Source organism: Heliangelus exortis, chromosome 25 (genome assembly GCF_036169615.1).
Source record: "Heliangelus exortis chromosome 25, bHelExo1.hap1, whole genome shotgun sequence".
NCBI lineage: Eukaryota > Metazoa > Chordata > Aves > Apodiformes > Trochilidae > Heliangelus > Heliangelus exortis.
Window position 1 is genome coordinate 6,209,662 of NC_092446.1, and position 14,600 is coordinate 6,224,261.

The 14,600-nt window shown below is 50.5% G+C and overlaps 1 protein-coding gene across 1 annotated transcript; it reads left to right on the top strand.

Annotated features, from left to right (window-relative positions):
* The first annotated feature begins 77 nt into the window (after positions 1-77).
* On the top strand, positions 78-8,129 carry RBM15 (RNA binding motif protein 15). Its single transcript, XM_071768176.1, has one exon. It carries the CDS (start codon positions 611-613, stop codon positions 3,494-3,496), a length of 2,886 nt encoding a protein of 961 aa, XP_071624277.1. The 5' UTR covers positions 78-610; the 3' UTR covers positions 3,497-8,129.
* The last annotated feature ends 6,471 nt before the right edge of the window (positions 8,130-14,600 follow it).

The window sequence follows — 14,600 nt, forward strand, 5'->3', positions numbered from 1 at the left end:
AGCTCGAGAGGGAGGCTGGGAACCCGCGTCTGAGGCAGCGGCCAATGGAGGAGCGCGGGGCGGGGCCTCGGAGGGGGCCGTGGGGACTGGCAGGCGAGGGAACCAATCAGCAGGAGGAGCCGAGTTCGCCCCAGTGGCCAATGAGCGGGGGAGAAGCTCGTCCCGCCGTCCAACCCTCCCGAGTGACAGCGCGGAGCCTCCAACCAGGAGGCCGCGCCCTTTCCAACCAACCAATCAGCGAGCGGGACGGCGAGGAGAGCGTGTGGCGGCGGCTCTGCCCGCCCCCTCCTTGTGGGCGCGGGGGCCGGCCGGCGGAAGGACAGGCAGACGGACCAATCAGCAAGGGCAAAGTGAGAGGATGGGCGGGACTTCCGCCCGGCTGGGGCGAAGCTGAGCAGGTGACGCTCCCGGCGGCCAACGAGGGCGTCGGGCCTGCAGTCAGCGGCCAATGGGCGCTCAGGAGGCGGGGCCCGCGGCCGCCGCGGCTTCCAAGATGGCGGCGGGTGTGTGAGCGCGGCGGTCGGGCAGTCGGTGAGGCCGCCGGCGGGAGCAGGGCCGGGGGCGGGAGGGGGGGGGGGGGCCCGCCGCCCGCCGCCCGCCGCCCGCCGCCATGAAGGGCAAGGAGCGCTCCCCGGCCAAAGCCAAACGTTCGCGGGGCGGCGGGGGCGGTGAGGACTCGGCCTCCTCCTCCTTGTCGGCGCGGGGAGAGCGGAGCAGTAAGAAAGCCAGCGGCTCCGGCGGCTCCAACGGCAGCGGCGGGAAAGCGGCGGGAGCGGCGGCCTCCAACGAGAGCAGCAGCGGGAGCAGCCGGCGTGGGCCTCACCCGGACAAAGCCAGCCGCGCTGGCAGCCGCGAGTACGAAGCCGGGACGGCGGCGGTGGCGAGCGGCGGGGGCAGCCGGCACGGCTACGGCAGCGGCAAAACTGCGGAGGCTTCGCGGAGTAGCGGCAGCCGCGGCGGCGGGGGTGAGTCCCGGGCACCGGCAGCAGCCCCGTCCTCCTCCTCCTCCTCCTCCGAGTCGGTTGGCGGGGAGTACAAGACGCTGAAGATCAGCGAGCTGGGCTCGGCGTTGAGCGACGAGGCGGTGGAGGACGGGCTCTTCCACGAGTTTAAACGTTTTGGAGACGTGAGCGTCAAAATCAGCCGCCTCCCACCCGGCACCGGCGCTACCGACGAACGCGTGGCTTTTGTCAACTTCCGCCGGCCCGAGGACGCCCGAGCTGCCAAACATGCCCGGGGCCGCCTTGTGCTCTACGACCGCCCGCTGAAAATTGAAGCCGTCTACGTCGGGAGCAGCGCAGGGAGCGGTCGACGCCGGAGCAGCCGTTCCCCGGCCTTGCTGGACAAGGAATCTCCCTACGGCACGGCAGCCATCGGGGTGGCAGCGGCAGCGGCAGCCGTCCGGCACCCGCCCACGGGGGCAACCCAACGGGCTCTGTCACCCGCCGGGAGTGGCGGGGCCCTGGGCTACCGGGACTATCGGCTGCAGCAGCTCGCCCTGGGCCGCTTGCCGCCTCCGCCTCCTCTCCCCAGGGAGTTGGAGAGGGAGAGGGACTATGGGGGTTTCTACGAGGCGCGAGTGCGGCCGGCCTACGGGCTGGAGCGGGTGGCTGGGGTGGCGGCTGCCGGGGGGTTTCGTGGTGGAGGTGGGGGTGCTGGAGCTGCTAGTGAGGAGGAGATCAGTCCTGAGGATGACCAGAGAGCCAACCGCACCTTGTTCCTGGGCAACTTGGACATCACCGTCAGTGAGTCAGATTTACGTCGCGCTTTTGACCGTTTCGGGGTCATCACTGAAGTGGACATCAAAAGGCCGGGGCGTGGGCAAACCAGCACCTATGGTTTTCTTAAGTTTGAAAATCTGGACATGGCACACCGAGCCAAGTTGGCCATGTCAGGAAAGGTGCTGCTCCGCAACCCCATCAAGATTGGGTATGGGAAAGCCACGCCGACTACCCGGCTCTGGGTGGGTGGCCTTGGGCCTTGGGTGCCCCTCGCTGCCCTGGCCAGGGAGTTTGATCGGTTTGGCACCATCCGCACCATCGATTACCGCAAAGGGGATTCCTGGGCCTACATCCAGTACGAGAGCTTGGATGCGGCGCAGGCCGCCTGCACCCACATGCGGGGTTTCCCTTTGGGGGGCCCCGATCGCCGCCTCCGTGTCGACTTCGCTGACACCGAGCACCGGTACCAGCAGCCCTACCTGCAGCCTCTGCCCTTGCCACCTCCTGCTCATTATGAGCTGGTGGCGGAGGTGGCTGCTTTTGGGGCTCACCGGGGAGCCCCACCTGATCCTCTTCGGGGGGCCCGGGACAGGACGCCACCTTTGCTCTATAGAGACCGTGACAGAGACCTTTATCCTGAGACAGATTGGGTGCCCCCTCCGCCCCCTGTACGGGATAGGAGTAACCGGGCAGCTGCCTATGACCCTCTGGAAAGCTTGGAACGCCGCCGGGATGGTTGGTCCTTGGAGCGGGACCGAGGGGAGAGGGAGTTGGGCGGTAGTAGTAGTAGGGAGCAGCCTAGGAAAAGGAGGCTGGTAGAGGATGGAGGCCGCCACTCGGACCGCTCTCCAGACAGCGAGCGTTCTTCCTCTCGCAAGCGTCACTGTGTGACCACCACCTCTCCCCCTGACCGCAGCCCCGAGCTCCTGGGAGGGAGGGAACGTTACAGCAGTGACCCTGAGCGCTCCTCCTCCCGTTTGCTCCTCTTGGAGCGACCTTCGCCTGTGCGGGAATCGCGGCGGGGCAGCCTGGAGCAGGGGCAGAATGAGAAACGCGACCGGAAGAATTCCGCCGAGCGGGAGAGGAAGCACCGGGCCGTGACCGCGGCCGCTGCCGCGCAGGAGTGCAAAAGCCCTTCCAAAAAGGACGAGCGGGCGATGGAGGGAGGGGGTGGGGGAGGCTCCCGCCTCAAACCTCCTCCTCAGAAACAGCAGCAGGATGGAGCCTCGCAAACTGGGGGAGCCCCCAAGCTGTGTTTGGCTTGGCAGGGGATGCTCCTGCTGAAGAACAGCAACTTCCCCTCTAACATGCACCTGCTACAGGGGGACCTGGGCGTCGCCAGCAGCCTCCTGGTGGAGGGAGCGACCGGTGGGAAAGTGGCTCAGCTGAAGATCACCCAACGTCTCCGCCTGGACCAGCCCAAGCTGGACGAGGTCAACCGGCGCATCAAAGTGGCGGGGCCCAATGGTTACGCCATCCTCTTGGCTGTGCCCGGTGCCTCAGACAACCGCTCTGCAGCCGGAGCTGCTGAGCCTGCCACCACCACCTCCACCCAGAGGCCCCTCAGGAATCTGGTGTCCTACCTAAAGCAAAAGCAGGCTGCTGGGGTGATCAGCCTCCCTGTAGGGGGGAACAAAGACAAGGAGAACAGCGGGGTCCTGCACGCTTTTCCACCCTGCGATTTCTCCCAGCAGTTTCTGGACTCCACGGCCAAGGCCCTGGCCAAATCAGAGGACGACTATCTGGTCATGATCATTGTCCGTGGAGCCTCCTAAGGCTCTGGTGTTCTCTAGACCCAACCCTACCTACTCCTCCTCCGCACAGCCCCTCCAGCGTGTGCCAGGTGCTACGGGATACAGCCTTAGCCAGCCCTGTTGTTAATTTTAAATTAGATCTTTGTAGGTGATTTTTTTTTCCCTCTGCCCATTTTTTTTTTCTGTTACTACATCTTTTTTTTTCTATAAAGTTAGAAGCCAGAAAGGTTGGTTAGCCATTAGTGTGATGAAGATACAGAGAGTCCCCCATTGGTGGGAATCACAGGGAGGCAAGGCCTGCTTTGGTTTACAGAAAAAAAAAAAAAAAAAGATTAAAAAAAAAAACAACACACAAAAACTGGGGGAGGGAGTGGGGGAGGAAAAGAAACTCCCCATCTTCTTCATTTTGATTCGTGTCCTTTTTTCATTTCATGTATTTTTAAAATAGCTCGTCCTCGCTAGAGTCACAAACCTAAAAGACCAGATTTAAAGCACTCAGTCGTTTATATGGAAAACCACATCCCAACCAGTGGACTGATGTCAGCAGCTTGTGAGTTTTTGGGGTCCTTGAAATTCCCCTGCCCAGCCCTTGGCACCTCTGCTCCCTGGGGAGCTGCAGGGCTCAGGGTTGGGCTCTTTCAGGTGAGCAGCACCTGCTCTCGGGTACACTTTGCAGAACATTGAAATTCCTTTCTCGGGTGTTTGGTAATTCTCATCCAGCCCCACCAAATGCATGCACTGAAAGTGGGGTTTGTTTTTTTTTGTTTTTTGGGGGGGGGGGGGAGTTTAGCAGGTGTGTTTCTCCTACTTCTCTGGGTCCTGTCCTATCCTGTGTATGCACTTTGGGTTTGTAGCAGAGACAGTGTTTGGTAAATAGCTGAGGATTTTGTTACAAACCATGAATGTCTTGTGCTTACCCTGGTATGCAAGAAACAAGGAGGTGCTTTCAGAGAGTTTATTTTGGGTTTTTTCTTTTTACTGCTTTTTTTTTTACATTATTATTATTATTTTTCAAAGAGTTGCAGGTACAGTGGGGTCTGGTTTCCACAGTGCAAACTCTGAGCAAGTGTGCTACTCTCCAGAGATGGTTTTTAATTCTGTGATAATTTAATTACATGAAAGTTCTCATTAACGTTTTACCTCTTTGTTAATAGCAAGAAGCTGCTGTCTGCTAGGGGCTTTTCAGGTACAGTACAGTGGGCATTACATGAGGTTTAACTTTTTAAAGCCATCTAGGGTAAAGTGGTTTTAGCATCTCAGAAAAGTATTAACAAACACTCCCAGATGCAGATTTTTTTGTTCCTGGGATTCTAGAAGGAAACAGTTCAAAGAACTCCCCCCCTCCCTCCCCCCTCCTACTCTGGGCACTTTTCTCCAGTTGTCTTGGGCCACCTTGCTAATCATTAGGAGAGACAATGGGATCTAAATCCCTGTTTGGTTTAAGAACCCAAAGGATGTTGCAGCCAGCTTTTCAACTGAAGTGTATATCTGTCATAATTCTTTACAAATTCTAACCTTGCACTTAAACCCATAACATAACCTTGCACTTAGCCACGTTTTCAGAAATGTGGGCAATGGACACATTGCTGCTGCTGCTGCACTCAGTTGGAGAGAGCTTTGGGTTCAGTGGGCTTGAATTTCCAAATCTTCCAAACAGCTTTGGCTTTTATTAGCTACTTTTTCTTTCCCAATGGAAACCTACAGGCCTCATTTAATGCTCTTCAGTGTTTGAGGGGAAAATCCAGGATTTCTGGGTTGTCCTTCGGTGTAAATGTGACATGGCAGAATGCAGCTCTTCATCTTCCTATTGACAAGGAGAATTTTTGAGAAATGACACCAATAACGTAAAGTTTGAAAAGATGCAGTGTCTTCACCACTTGTTGCAAAGAGTATCTTGATTTTCATTCGATCAGGTGCCTGTTGTGTCTCAGCAGGTAACCAGCACTGCTGCCAACTCACAGGAGGGGCTGCTCATGTTTTGAGGGAGTGAAACTCTTCAACACCAGTCATTTGCAAGCCTTTGAAAGGAACAAAATTTGAGCCACTGGGAATTCCAATCTGCCCTAAACTAAAAAAGGCGCAGAAGCACTAATATCTGTATCCAACACTTCACCTTGCTGAGAGCAGTGTTTGTTCTGCAGATAGGCAGCAGGCACCTGGTTCTAAGACCCATAAAATGTGGTGTCAACGTGGCTTGTCAGAGCAAACTTGGTGTGGGAATCTTTTTGCAAAGAGCATCCTGGTGCAATTCCATATTTTTTTAAATTTTCTTTTTCCTTGTAATATAGCAGTGGTTCTACATGCCATGGGATTTCAGGAGTCAGAATTGTGCTGCACTGGAGGGTAATAGCAAGGCTGTATGTGACTCCAGGTTTTCTGGTTCCTTATTTAATGGAGTACCTGCTTCTTTAAATCTGGTTTATTTGTGGTTGCTGCTCTGTTTTGTAAGCAAAGGATTTTAACACCCTTTCAGGGTTCTTAATGTCAAACCATACTTGACTGGCAACATTTTGGGTTTTGTTTCTTTTTGCTGGCACTTAAGTTCCTGTGCTGCCATCAAGGCTCAGGCTGTGCTTTTCTCAGAGGCTCTGGAGCTTGAGTAACTGTCCACTAAAAGTCACCTTGGCCAGGGCTGAAGTCTGTGTGCTACCACCTCTGTAGAGAGCAAAGCAGAGGTAGCAGACTTCAGCTCTCCCATTGTCTTTGGCATGATTGAGAGCTCAGTATTTCTTCTCCTGTTGTGTGCAGCTGACGTTCAGGTATTTCATGAGTTTTGTTGAACTTAGTGGGGGGGAAAAAAAAAAAAAGGATGTCCTTTTCCTAAATCATTTCACGGTTGGGCTTTATGCTTTGGGGAAAGAACCTCAAATGACTCATAGTTTTGTTTAAGATTTTAGTTGGTGGGGTTGGTCTTTTTTTTGTTGTTGTTATTGTTGTTGTTGGGTTTTACTATTATTATTTTTTAAATTGGAAACTTTACATAACTTCCTTGGCTGCCGGCCAGTGGCTTTGTTTGTTCCTGTCTAGTGACTGCTCTGCTGTCCGCTGGGGCAGTGGTGTGAACACTGAGGTTACTCTCAACTGCAGAGCTTTCAGCTTCCTGGATTACAAATAATCAACACGTCCTTATAAGCATCATAAAGAGAGGGGAGGGTGTTCTGTGCCAGGCAGAGCAATCTTACCCTCTCTTCTTTTTGTACAAGGATGTTAGAAGTGTTTTGGTGACAACTCGCTCAGCTCCTGGTGGCAGGTGGAGAGTTTTCCATTTCTTGCATCGGTTGAGGAACCATCAGGTTGATGGTAACTGAGGTTAAAGGCCTTACGTATTAATGAGGAGAAGGAGTGAATTGAAATTGTGAAGGCAGGTTTTAAAAAACTCTGAGGACTCAGGGAAAAACAGCTTGGAAAATCATAGTTCCTGGCTTTAAGAAAACAAAAACAAAACAGTGTTGAGGACAGCACTCCTGGGGAGTCTGCTGTGCTCCTGTTGAGCAAAACAAGAGTGCAAGAAATGTTTGCCATGTGACTGTAGAACTTTTGGGGTTCTTTCCCCTTTGTCTTCCCCCCCCCCCCTTTTTTTTTCATTTAAATTACTTTCTGCAGATAGCACTGAAGGACAGCTATCCCCATGATTTATAAGCCAATGATAAGATGATTTTTGTATTTGGTTTAAAGCACACCCTGTGGTTCAGAGTTTGGTTAATGGAATATTCAATTTCATGCAGTTTTGATTGTGCAGAAAATGGTGGCTGAGGAATATTACTTTGAACAACTAAGGTGTGTCTTTGCTTGGACCTTTTCTATTGGAGTTGTCTGCCATTTGCTTTATGCAGCAAAATGAGAACAGAAGAGAGATGTGTTACACTACATTTCATGTTTCTGTTGAGAGGTTGCCTTCAGGAAAGAGTCTTTGAGGAAAGCCAACTGAATTGTCAAGAATTCAGTTGGTTTTCCTCCAGGTGAATTATTGCCATGCGTCCCATTAAGTGTTACTGATAGTTGAATAATCATCAGTACTGTAAGCCTAGTTTAACCTTGGTCCAAAAAGAAGCCCTGCACTACTTTTTATCCATCTATACAGAGGTGACTTCATTTCAAGGTTTCATGCCCGTGGGTAGGATTGGTGCTTTTTGAAGACCAAGTAGAATATTCAGAAAGGCCTTGTAGCTCTTTACATTCATCTGTATAATGTCAGGAGGGGAAAACCAACCAACCAGATCTGTTGTATACCTTTATATTGAAATAACATTTTCTTTCCTCCTGCAAGCAAAGCTGGTGGACTGCAAGAAGACAACTGCACGGGATACCAAGCTCTAATGGACCTTTGGGAAGAGAAGCTGTGGCTTATGTGGAATTTACATGGGCCTCCTGATGGAAGAAAGCTTATCTGTTTAGTACTTGTGCATTTTACTAAAATGGCAGCTTTAAAAAAAAAAAAAAAAGTTGTGTATCTGCTATTGTGATGCCAATGCCCGTGTTTTAAGTGGAAAAAAATGACCTCTTTGCTTTGTGCTGTGTACACAAGATTGCTGGAAAAGTAAAGGAATACCCTTTTTATGGCTCACACAGCTTAAAAGTAGCTGTCACTCAAACATGCGCTCACAGTTGAGCTGATTTTGTTTCATTCTAAATAAATTGTTTCTTTTGAGGAAAATGGTTTTTCTGCCTGGAAGTGAATTGACGACAAACGTTTTGACCCCTTGGTTTGCGGCGGAGAGGGGTTGCTGGCTGCTGCTGCTCAAGGTTTTGAGCTGATAGTTGTGGGTCTGTGAGCAAGAAGCAGGGAGAACCGACACTTTTCGCGTTGAACAGCCTGGTGTACCAAAATCAGAAGAAATCTGGTTGATTGTCTTGCTGTGTGACCCCCTCCTCCCACTCTGCTTGCGGTGAAAATGGGGGTCACTTGCTGCTTTACTCCTCATCTTGACAAGGCAGCGGTGCTGATGCTGGCATGCAAGGAGCAGGGGACTACTACCCTGCCTCTCAGGACGGTGTAGACGTCTGGGGCTTCGCTGGTTGGAAGAGCTGGAGTTTCCTGAATTTTATGTTTCTTGATTTGTTTCGTTCACCCAACGCGTTCGGCTTTAGTTTTGATTCGTTTTTTGGTTTTTTAAGTTCGAAGGAAGAGGTTGAAATTGCTTTGAATCGTGCACGTTAAAAAAAAAACCAAAACCAAAACACAAAAAAACCCCACCTTTGCACCAAATTGCCAAAAGAAAAAAAAAAAAGAGAAATGAGTCTTTAAGAGTGTTTTAAATGCTGTTAATAAAGCCTTTCCCGAGACAAGCGAGGCACTCCTCCATCTCCAGGGGCTTTTCAGCAGTTATGCAGTGATGGGTTTAGTGCTGAATGGATGAAGAGTTCCCGAGAGCTAGAGTCAGTCATTTAAAAACCTTTGCTTTGGTGTCTCAGTGCCTTATTTTGACCTGTTTGTGAAGCAGAATGGTTCCACACGCCTCGGATGTGCATGCACCCTGCTCGCGGCCCAGGTCCGACTGCATGTTTGCTTGCAGTCGCCTCCCCGGGTAGTACCAAAAAAACCTCCAAAACACGGAGGCAGCCTGAAAAACGTTGCGTGCTGTAGTCACTGCATTCTCCTGTCTCAGGGGCTCCTGAGCTGTGGAAGCTGTTCCCATGCAGGAGTTACAACTCCACGGTCGCTGCAGGAGACTTCGCGGCCCTTCTGATGACTCTTCAAGAAGAAGCTAACACTGCTGCATCATTGGCTGCAGAAACCACTGGTGTTACACTCTGCTGGGCTGTTAGGATCCATGTGACCTGCAGATGAAGACACCTTGACCTGCAAGCTTGCCCTGTTTGCCTTGACATCCTTGAACCTGCCGTGGAGAAGGGACCTTGTGCTGTCCTGCAGCCTGGCAGGACCACGGCTTGGCTGCAGGTGCCTTTCACCCAAAGGATGCCATGGTCATGCTCTACAAGGTTGCCTGTTCCTGGGGCAGATCCCTGAAAGAGGTAAGGGGTTTGCTGAGGTTGAACTGAATCATAATGTAAAACAAGGTGGTTTTGTCAGTTGTTTGTTGAGTTTTTTCCCTGATTTTCCATCTTACTGACTTCTGCTAATGTGTTTGCTTGGGTCGTTGTGCTGCCCCATCCCCTCTGGGGTTGGCAGTCAAGGGGTGAACTCTTCCATGTAGCTTCTGCGTTGGCTATGGGAGGTTTTGTTGACCAACAGGAGGCTTCTCTGCCTGTCCTGGGGCAAGACTTGGGGAAAACTCCAGGTTTTCATCTTGGCAAGCTAAAGCAGTTGGTTTGATTTCATGAACTGCTTGAATTAACACTGCTTTAACCCAGAATGCTGTTTCTTGTGTGTAAATGTTCATCTGGGAAATCAAGCCAATGGTGAGGCAAAAGTCTCTGTGTTTATGGGATGCTGATGGAAGCATTTAAATTAATCTGCTTATTGTAAATGGGAATAATTGTAGATGTTACTGGTAATGAGGGGAGGGAAGTGGGGAGGGGATATTCTTGAGATGCTTTTCCTTCAATAGGTTGGTGTTTGTAGTTGAAATTAATGTTTTTTGCAATGTATTTCATGTTGTGTTATGACCTACGAATCGGGTGTAGTTGTTGTACAAAAGGTTTGGGGCTGGTAGTAATAACTGGAGGTGCATTTGAACTTCTCTGGGTGGTTAGTGCCAACAGGAGATGGGGGATCTGGGAGCATGACCCAGACAAAGGAGGTGGTTTTGAAGAGCTGGCTCACCTCTCGGGTGGTTACCTGGGCATGGGTCTCGGGGCTTGCATGCTCTCCCACTTTTTGGGCATGTTTTTAAGTTGTATTATGGTAAACAGGCCCATCTGTGGCTGTTCCAGAGGAGCTGACTCTCATTTCACTGTGTATGAAATTGGGAGATTATTCTTTTTCTTTTTTTTTTTTCATTACATATTTATTCTGGAGAACTTGGGGTCTGGTGGGATGTGGTGTGGGCTGATTCCCTTGTGGCTGCTCCAGAGTAGGGAGCTGATTTTCATCTGCTGGGTCCGTCCTTCTGCCTTCTGAATTGCTTCAGCTGCCAGGTAGAGCCAGGCTGTTACTAAGTCTCTTGGAAGGGTTAAGTGCTGTATATGCATCATATTAATTTGGCTAATGAGACTTATGGGGAAAGTGGATTTATAAAGAGAGCCATTTAATTAACTGTACTGCAGTAGGAAGCGATTCAAGTGGATTAGACAGGGAACCAGATATTTGAATTCACACGGGGTTTTGTTTCTTTTTTTTCGTTTCTTTTTTTGTTTCTTTTTTTTGTTTGTTTGTTTGTTTGTTTGTTTTTATCATTGTGCTTTTACCAGCCACAGCTGAATTTATTAGTTTAAAACATCAGATGGCCCAGATTCTGCTCCTTGCTAATAACAAGCTTCTGCTGGCCTCGTGCTGCTGGTTTACTGGGAAATGCTCTTTGAGGATATGTGCTCACCACACAACCTGAGCTTTGGGGAGGGTCAGTGGGGCAAAGTATCTGCAGGAAGGTCAGGGAGAGAGGTGGAAAGGGTTCTGGCCTGATGGCTTTGTGGTTCCTCTCGTGTCTCCTTCAGTGGTGGTCCAGGAGGTGTGTGTCTGTCTTTAATTATAGGTGGCTTGAAAACTGGGGAAGGAACCTCTTAAGGCAGAGTAAACTGCTGAAGAACTTTGTCAGCTGTGCCCAGGGTGATGGATTATTTGTGCAGATTAACTGGTAGTCATCCTCTTTCTTCGTGTGCTGCTGCAGTTAAGGTGCTTCTATCAGGAGCAGAGAATGTGTCTGGGGTGGTGGCTCAAAGCTCTGCTCTTATGTCGACCTCTTGGATGTGTTCATTAAATGTGGTTGAAAAATGGAGGTATGGATGCTGCCAAATGTGTGAATTAATACTATGGGTGAATGAGGTGGCACCTCCCAGCCCAGCTCCTCTGCTCATGCTCTTGAGTTGGAACTCATGTGTGTTGTCCTGGGATCAGGATGAGTTGTGTCTGCACATGGTCAGCTGCCATGGATGAGCCATAGGTTAATTGCGGGTAACAGTTCATCTACTCATCTCCCTGTCTTGACCTTCATACCTAGTTGTGCAATTGGATCTGAAGAGGGGTCTGTAGATTTTTAGCTATCTTCAGTATTTCCTGTCCCCAGATCCAGTGACAGGTCATGCGTTGCACTTACAACTCCATCCTACCCTGAACTGGCAGTTTTCCCTCTGATTTCTGCCACTTCCAGCAAGTGGGCACTTTGATCCTTCAGCCTTAATCTCCTTTCATATGCAAGTACAGTGGTTCAGCCCTGTAAAATTGGACATTTTGGGTCCACTTGAGGACTCGTGTGGGGTGCAGAAGGATTTCAGGTTAAGGGAAGCCACTGAGGTCTCATGAGGGTTCTTGTTAAGCTTGTGTTGCCACTCAAGGGGAGGTGTCCTCTGGCCCATCGTGCTGTTTGCAGCCCACTTGGCCAAGGGGTTGCCTGCAGGACAGCCTTGGGTGCTTCAGCTCTGAGCCCAGCACCTTGGCCAGCCTGGCCAGAGGTTCAGGGCAGGATGAACCCTTGGACCACCCCAGCTGCTGCTGTAGAGGCTGATGGGGAGGGCATGGCCAGGAAGGGGGTAGTGGTGTTTCTCATGCAGCTTCTCTTGGGTGGATGAATAGTTCATGAACAATTCACATCATGAAGACTTCATGATTCACATCTGCCAGCCCAGCTTTTCATAGAATCCCAGACTGGTTTGTCTCAGGAGGGACGTTAAAGCTTATCCACTCCCACCCCCCTGCATGGGCAGGGACACCTCCCACTGGACCAGGTTGCTCCAAGCCCCATCCAACCTGACCTTTCTTCTCTTGGACTGAGGTATATCAGCCCCAATGTGTTCCTGGCTCTCGGGTATCTTTTCACAAGTGCTTTTGCTTTTCCTCATTGCACCAGACTTGAGTCCCAGCAGTGGACTGAGGCTGGGGGAGCCCAGTACTGCATCCCCCATCCCTGAGACCCCTCTTCTTTCAGGTTTGTATCTCCCTTTCCGTGCTTGGCCAAAGGCTGGAGGGGTTGGAAGTCAGTATTGGTGTTAAATTAGTCACTGTGGTGATGTAAAAATACCCTCTGCCTCTCCTAAGCCCATCCTTGTCCTGTCTTGCCCATGTGAGAAAGTAGAGAGACTTTGACCCAGGGATTACTTCTGAAATTGTCCACAGCAATAAGGCAGAGCAACCATCTCCTTTGAGGTTAGTGCAGCCTTTTTGGAAACTTTTCCATGAGGATCTTATAGCTAAAGATGAAACTTCTCATTTTTCAGATATCTGCTTTTATTTTTCTCCATTAGGGTAACTGATCAATTCCCACTGACTTCAGTGAAAATTGTTACGCTACCTTTAAATATTAAAGACAAAAATCAACCCCAAAAAAAGCCCCCAGACATCTCCCGACCTCCTGTGGAGGCTTTCATCTCACTGGAAGTGAAAATTTTTTTGAATTTCAGCCTCATAACTCCCTGCATTGCCAGCACAGCTGTGGGACCTGTTCCAGGCAGGGAAAAAAGGAAGTGTTCCTGTTATCAGTGTGTGTTGTAAGGGCAAGTAAACAGTCACACATGGTATCTGCCAACCCAGGAGGAACAGCCTTGCTTCCTCTTGCTGGGAGGCCATGGTGTCACATCCTTCCCCAGCTATTCATTTTAAATTGCTTTTTGTTTTCTTCTTGCAGCTGAAGGCATAAGCAGAAGCCTCAGGAGCTCCTTGTTTTATGGTGGGTTTGTACCACCACCCAGAAAGCAGACCTGTGCCTGCCACAGCTGGGAAAAAACTTCTTTTTCCCCTTTAAAATCTGGAGGATGGAGATTTTCCCTCTCCCCTGGTCAGAGTGCCCTGGGAAGATCGTTTTTTCTCCACACTTTTGTGCCCTAAGCATCCGAGGTGCTGCTTCAATCTGTGATCCCAGCTGATGGGTTAAACCCCAAACTTCTCACCCTGGTCTCCAACCTCCCAGCATCTCAGCATCTGAGAGGAGTGGTGGGGCAGTCCCAGCCTTGGCTATTAGTAGGACCATTCTGTGGTAGAGTTAACAATTTCTTTCCCATACAAAGCCAGTGCAGAGGTGATGCTTGAGAGGCATGGTTGGGTTGAAAAGCTCCAGGGAATCCAGACCTCAGCTCCCCAGGAGGGAGGAGGACTGGGAGGACTTTGCATTTCAACTCTTCCCGTGTGGAAGGTCACACTAAGCTCTCCTGGGCTAGGGAGCAGCACAAAGCAGGTTTGTGAATCAGCCTCAGAGGTTACAGCAACCCCTGCATTTCCTTTGATCTGAGCAGCACATGATGCTCTTCTCTATGAGTAACTGGCTTGAGGAAATTATTTTTGAGGTGACTTCAATGGGATGGGGAAAAAAATCTCCCTCCAGGCAGATGTTCCCATCCTCATTGTTCTTTGTTTCTCTAATGGGTGTGGAGCTTGTGAGTAAATAAATGAATGGCTTCAGGTTTCAGAGCTGGAAGAACTAAACCATCTGCTATATGCTTGCTTTCCCGGCAAAAGGTGTGAGAGGAGAGAATCAGACCTGACCCCTGGAGCTCACCCTGGACCTGCTGGCTTGCAAAGAAAAAAGCTTGAAGATTCTTTTCCCACCTCCAAGCCTCTGGTAGGACTCTGCAGGGCAGCTGGCAGGAGTTTCTTACTGTGGGAAATGTTTTCCTCAACCTCTTTTGGGAGGTAAGAGATGACTGGGTCTAGAGAGAGGCACTTGGCCTCTGTGGAATTCTTTTGGGGGCAAACAAAAGCTGGTGTGACCAATCTGTGGAGTAAGATGGCGTGTGAAATGGGAGCTCCTGGGCTGTTTGCTCCTTTGCTGGAGGAAGTAGAGGGTGCAAGCACTTGGAGACAAATTTTTTATAAAAGGGTAAAGAATTGGCGGAGGGTTACCCTGGAGGGGGCAGGGGAGGACTTGAAAACCTGGAGCTTTTAGCAGGAGCCCATTTGGGGGTCCTGTTTAGGGGCCTACAAGAAAGCTGTAGGGGCTATTTAGGATCTCAGGTAGTGGTAGGACCAGGGGGTATGAATTAAAACTTGAGGTAGGTAGATTCAGGTGAGATGTTAGGAAGAAGTTCTTCACCATGAGGGTAGTGACACACTGGCACAGGTTGCTCAGAGAGGTGGTGA

What these genes read in the sequence shown, in the direction of transcription:
- RBM15 (XM_071768176.1), top strand. Translation starts at nt 611, where the DNA reads ATGAAGGGCAAGGAGCGCTCCCCGGCCAAAGCCAAACGTTCGCGGGGC.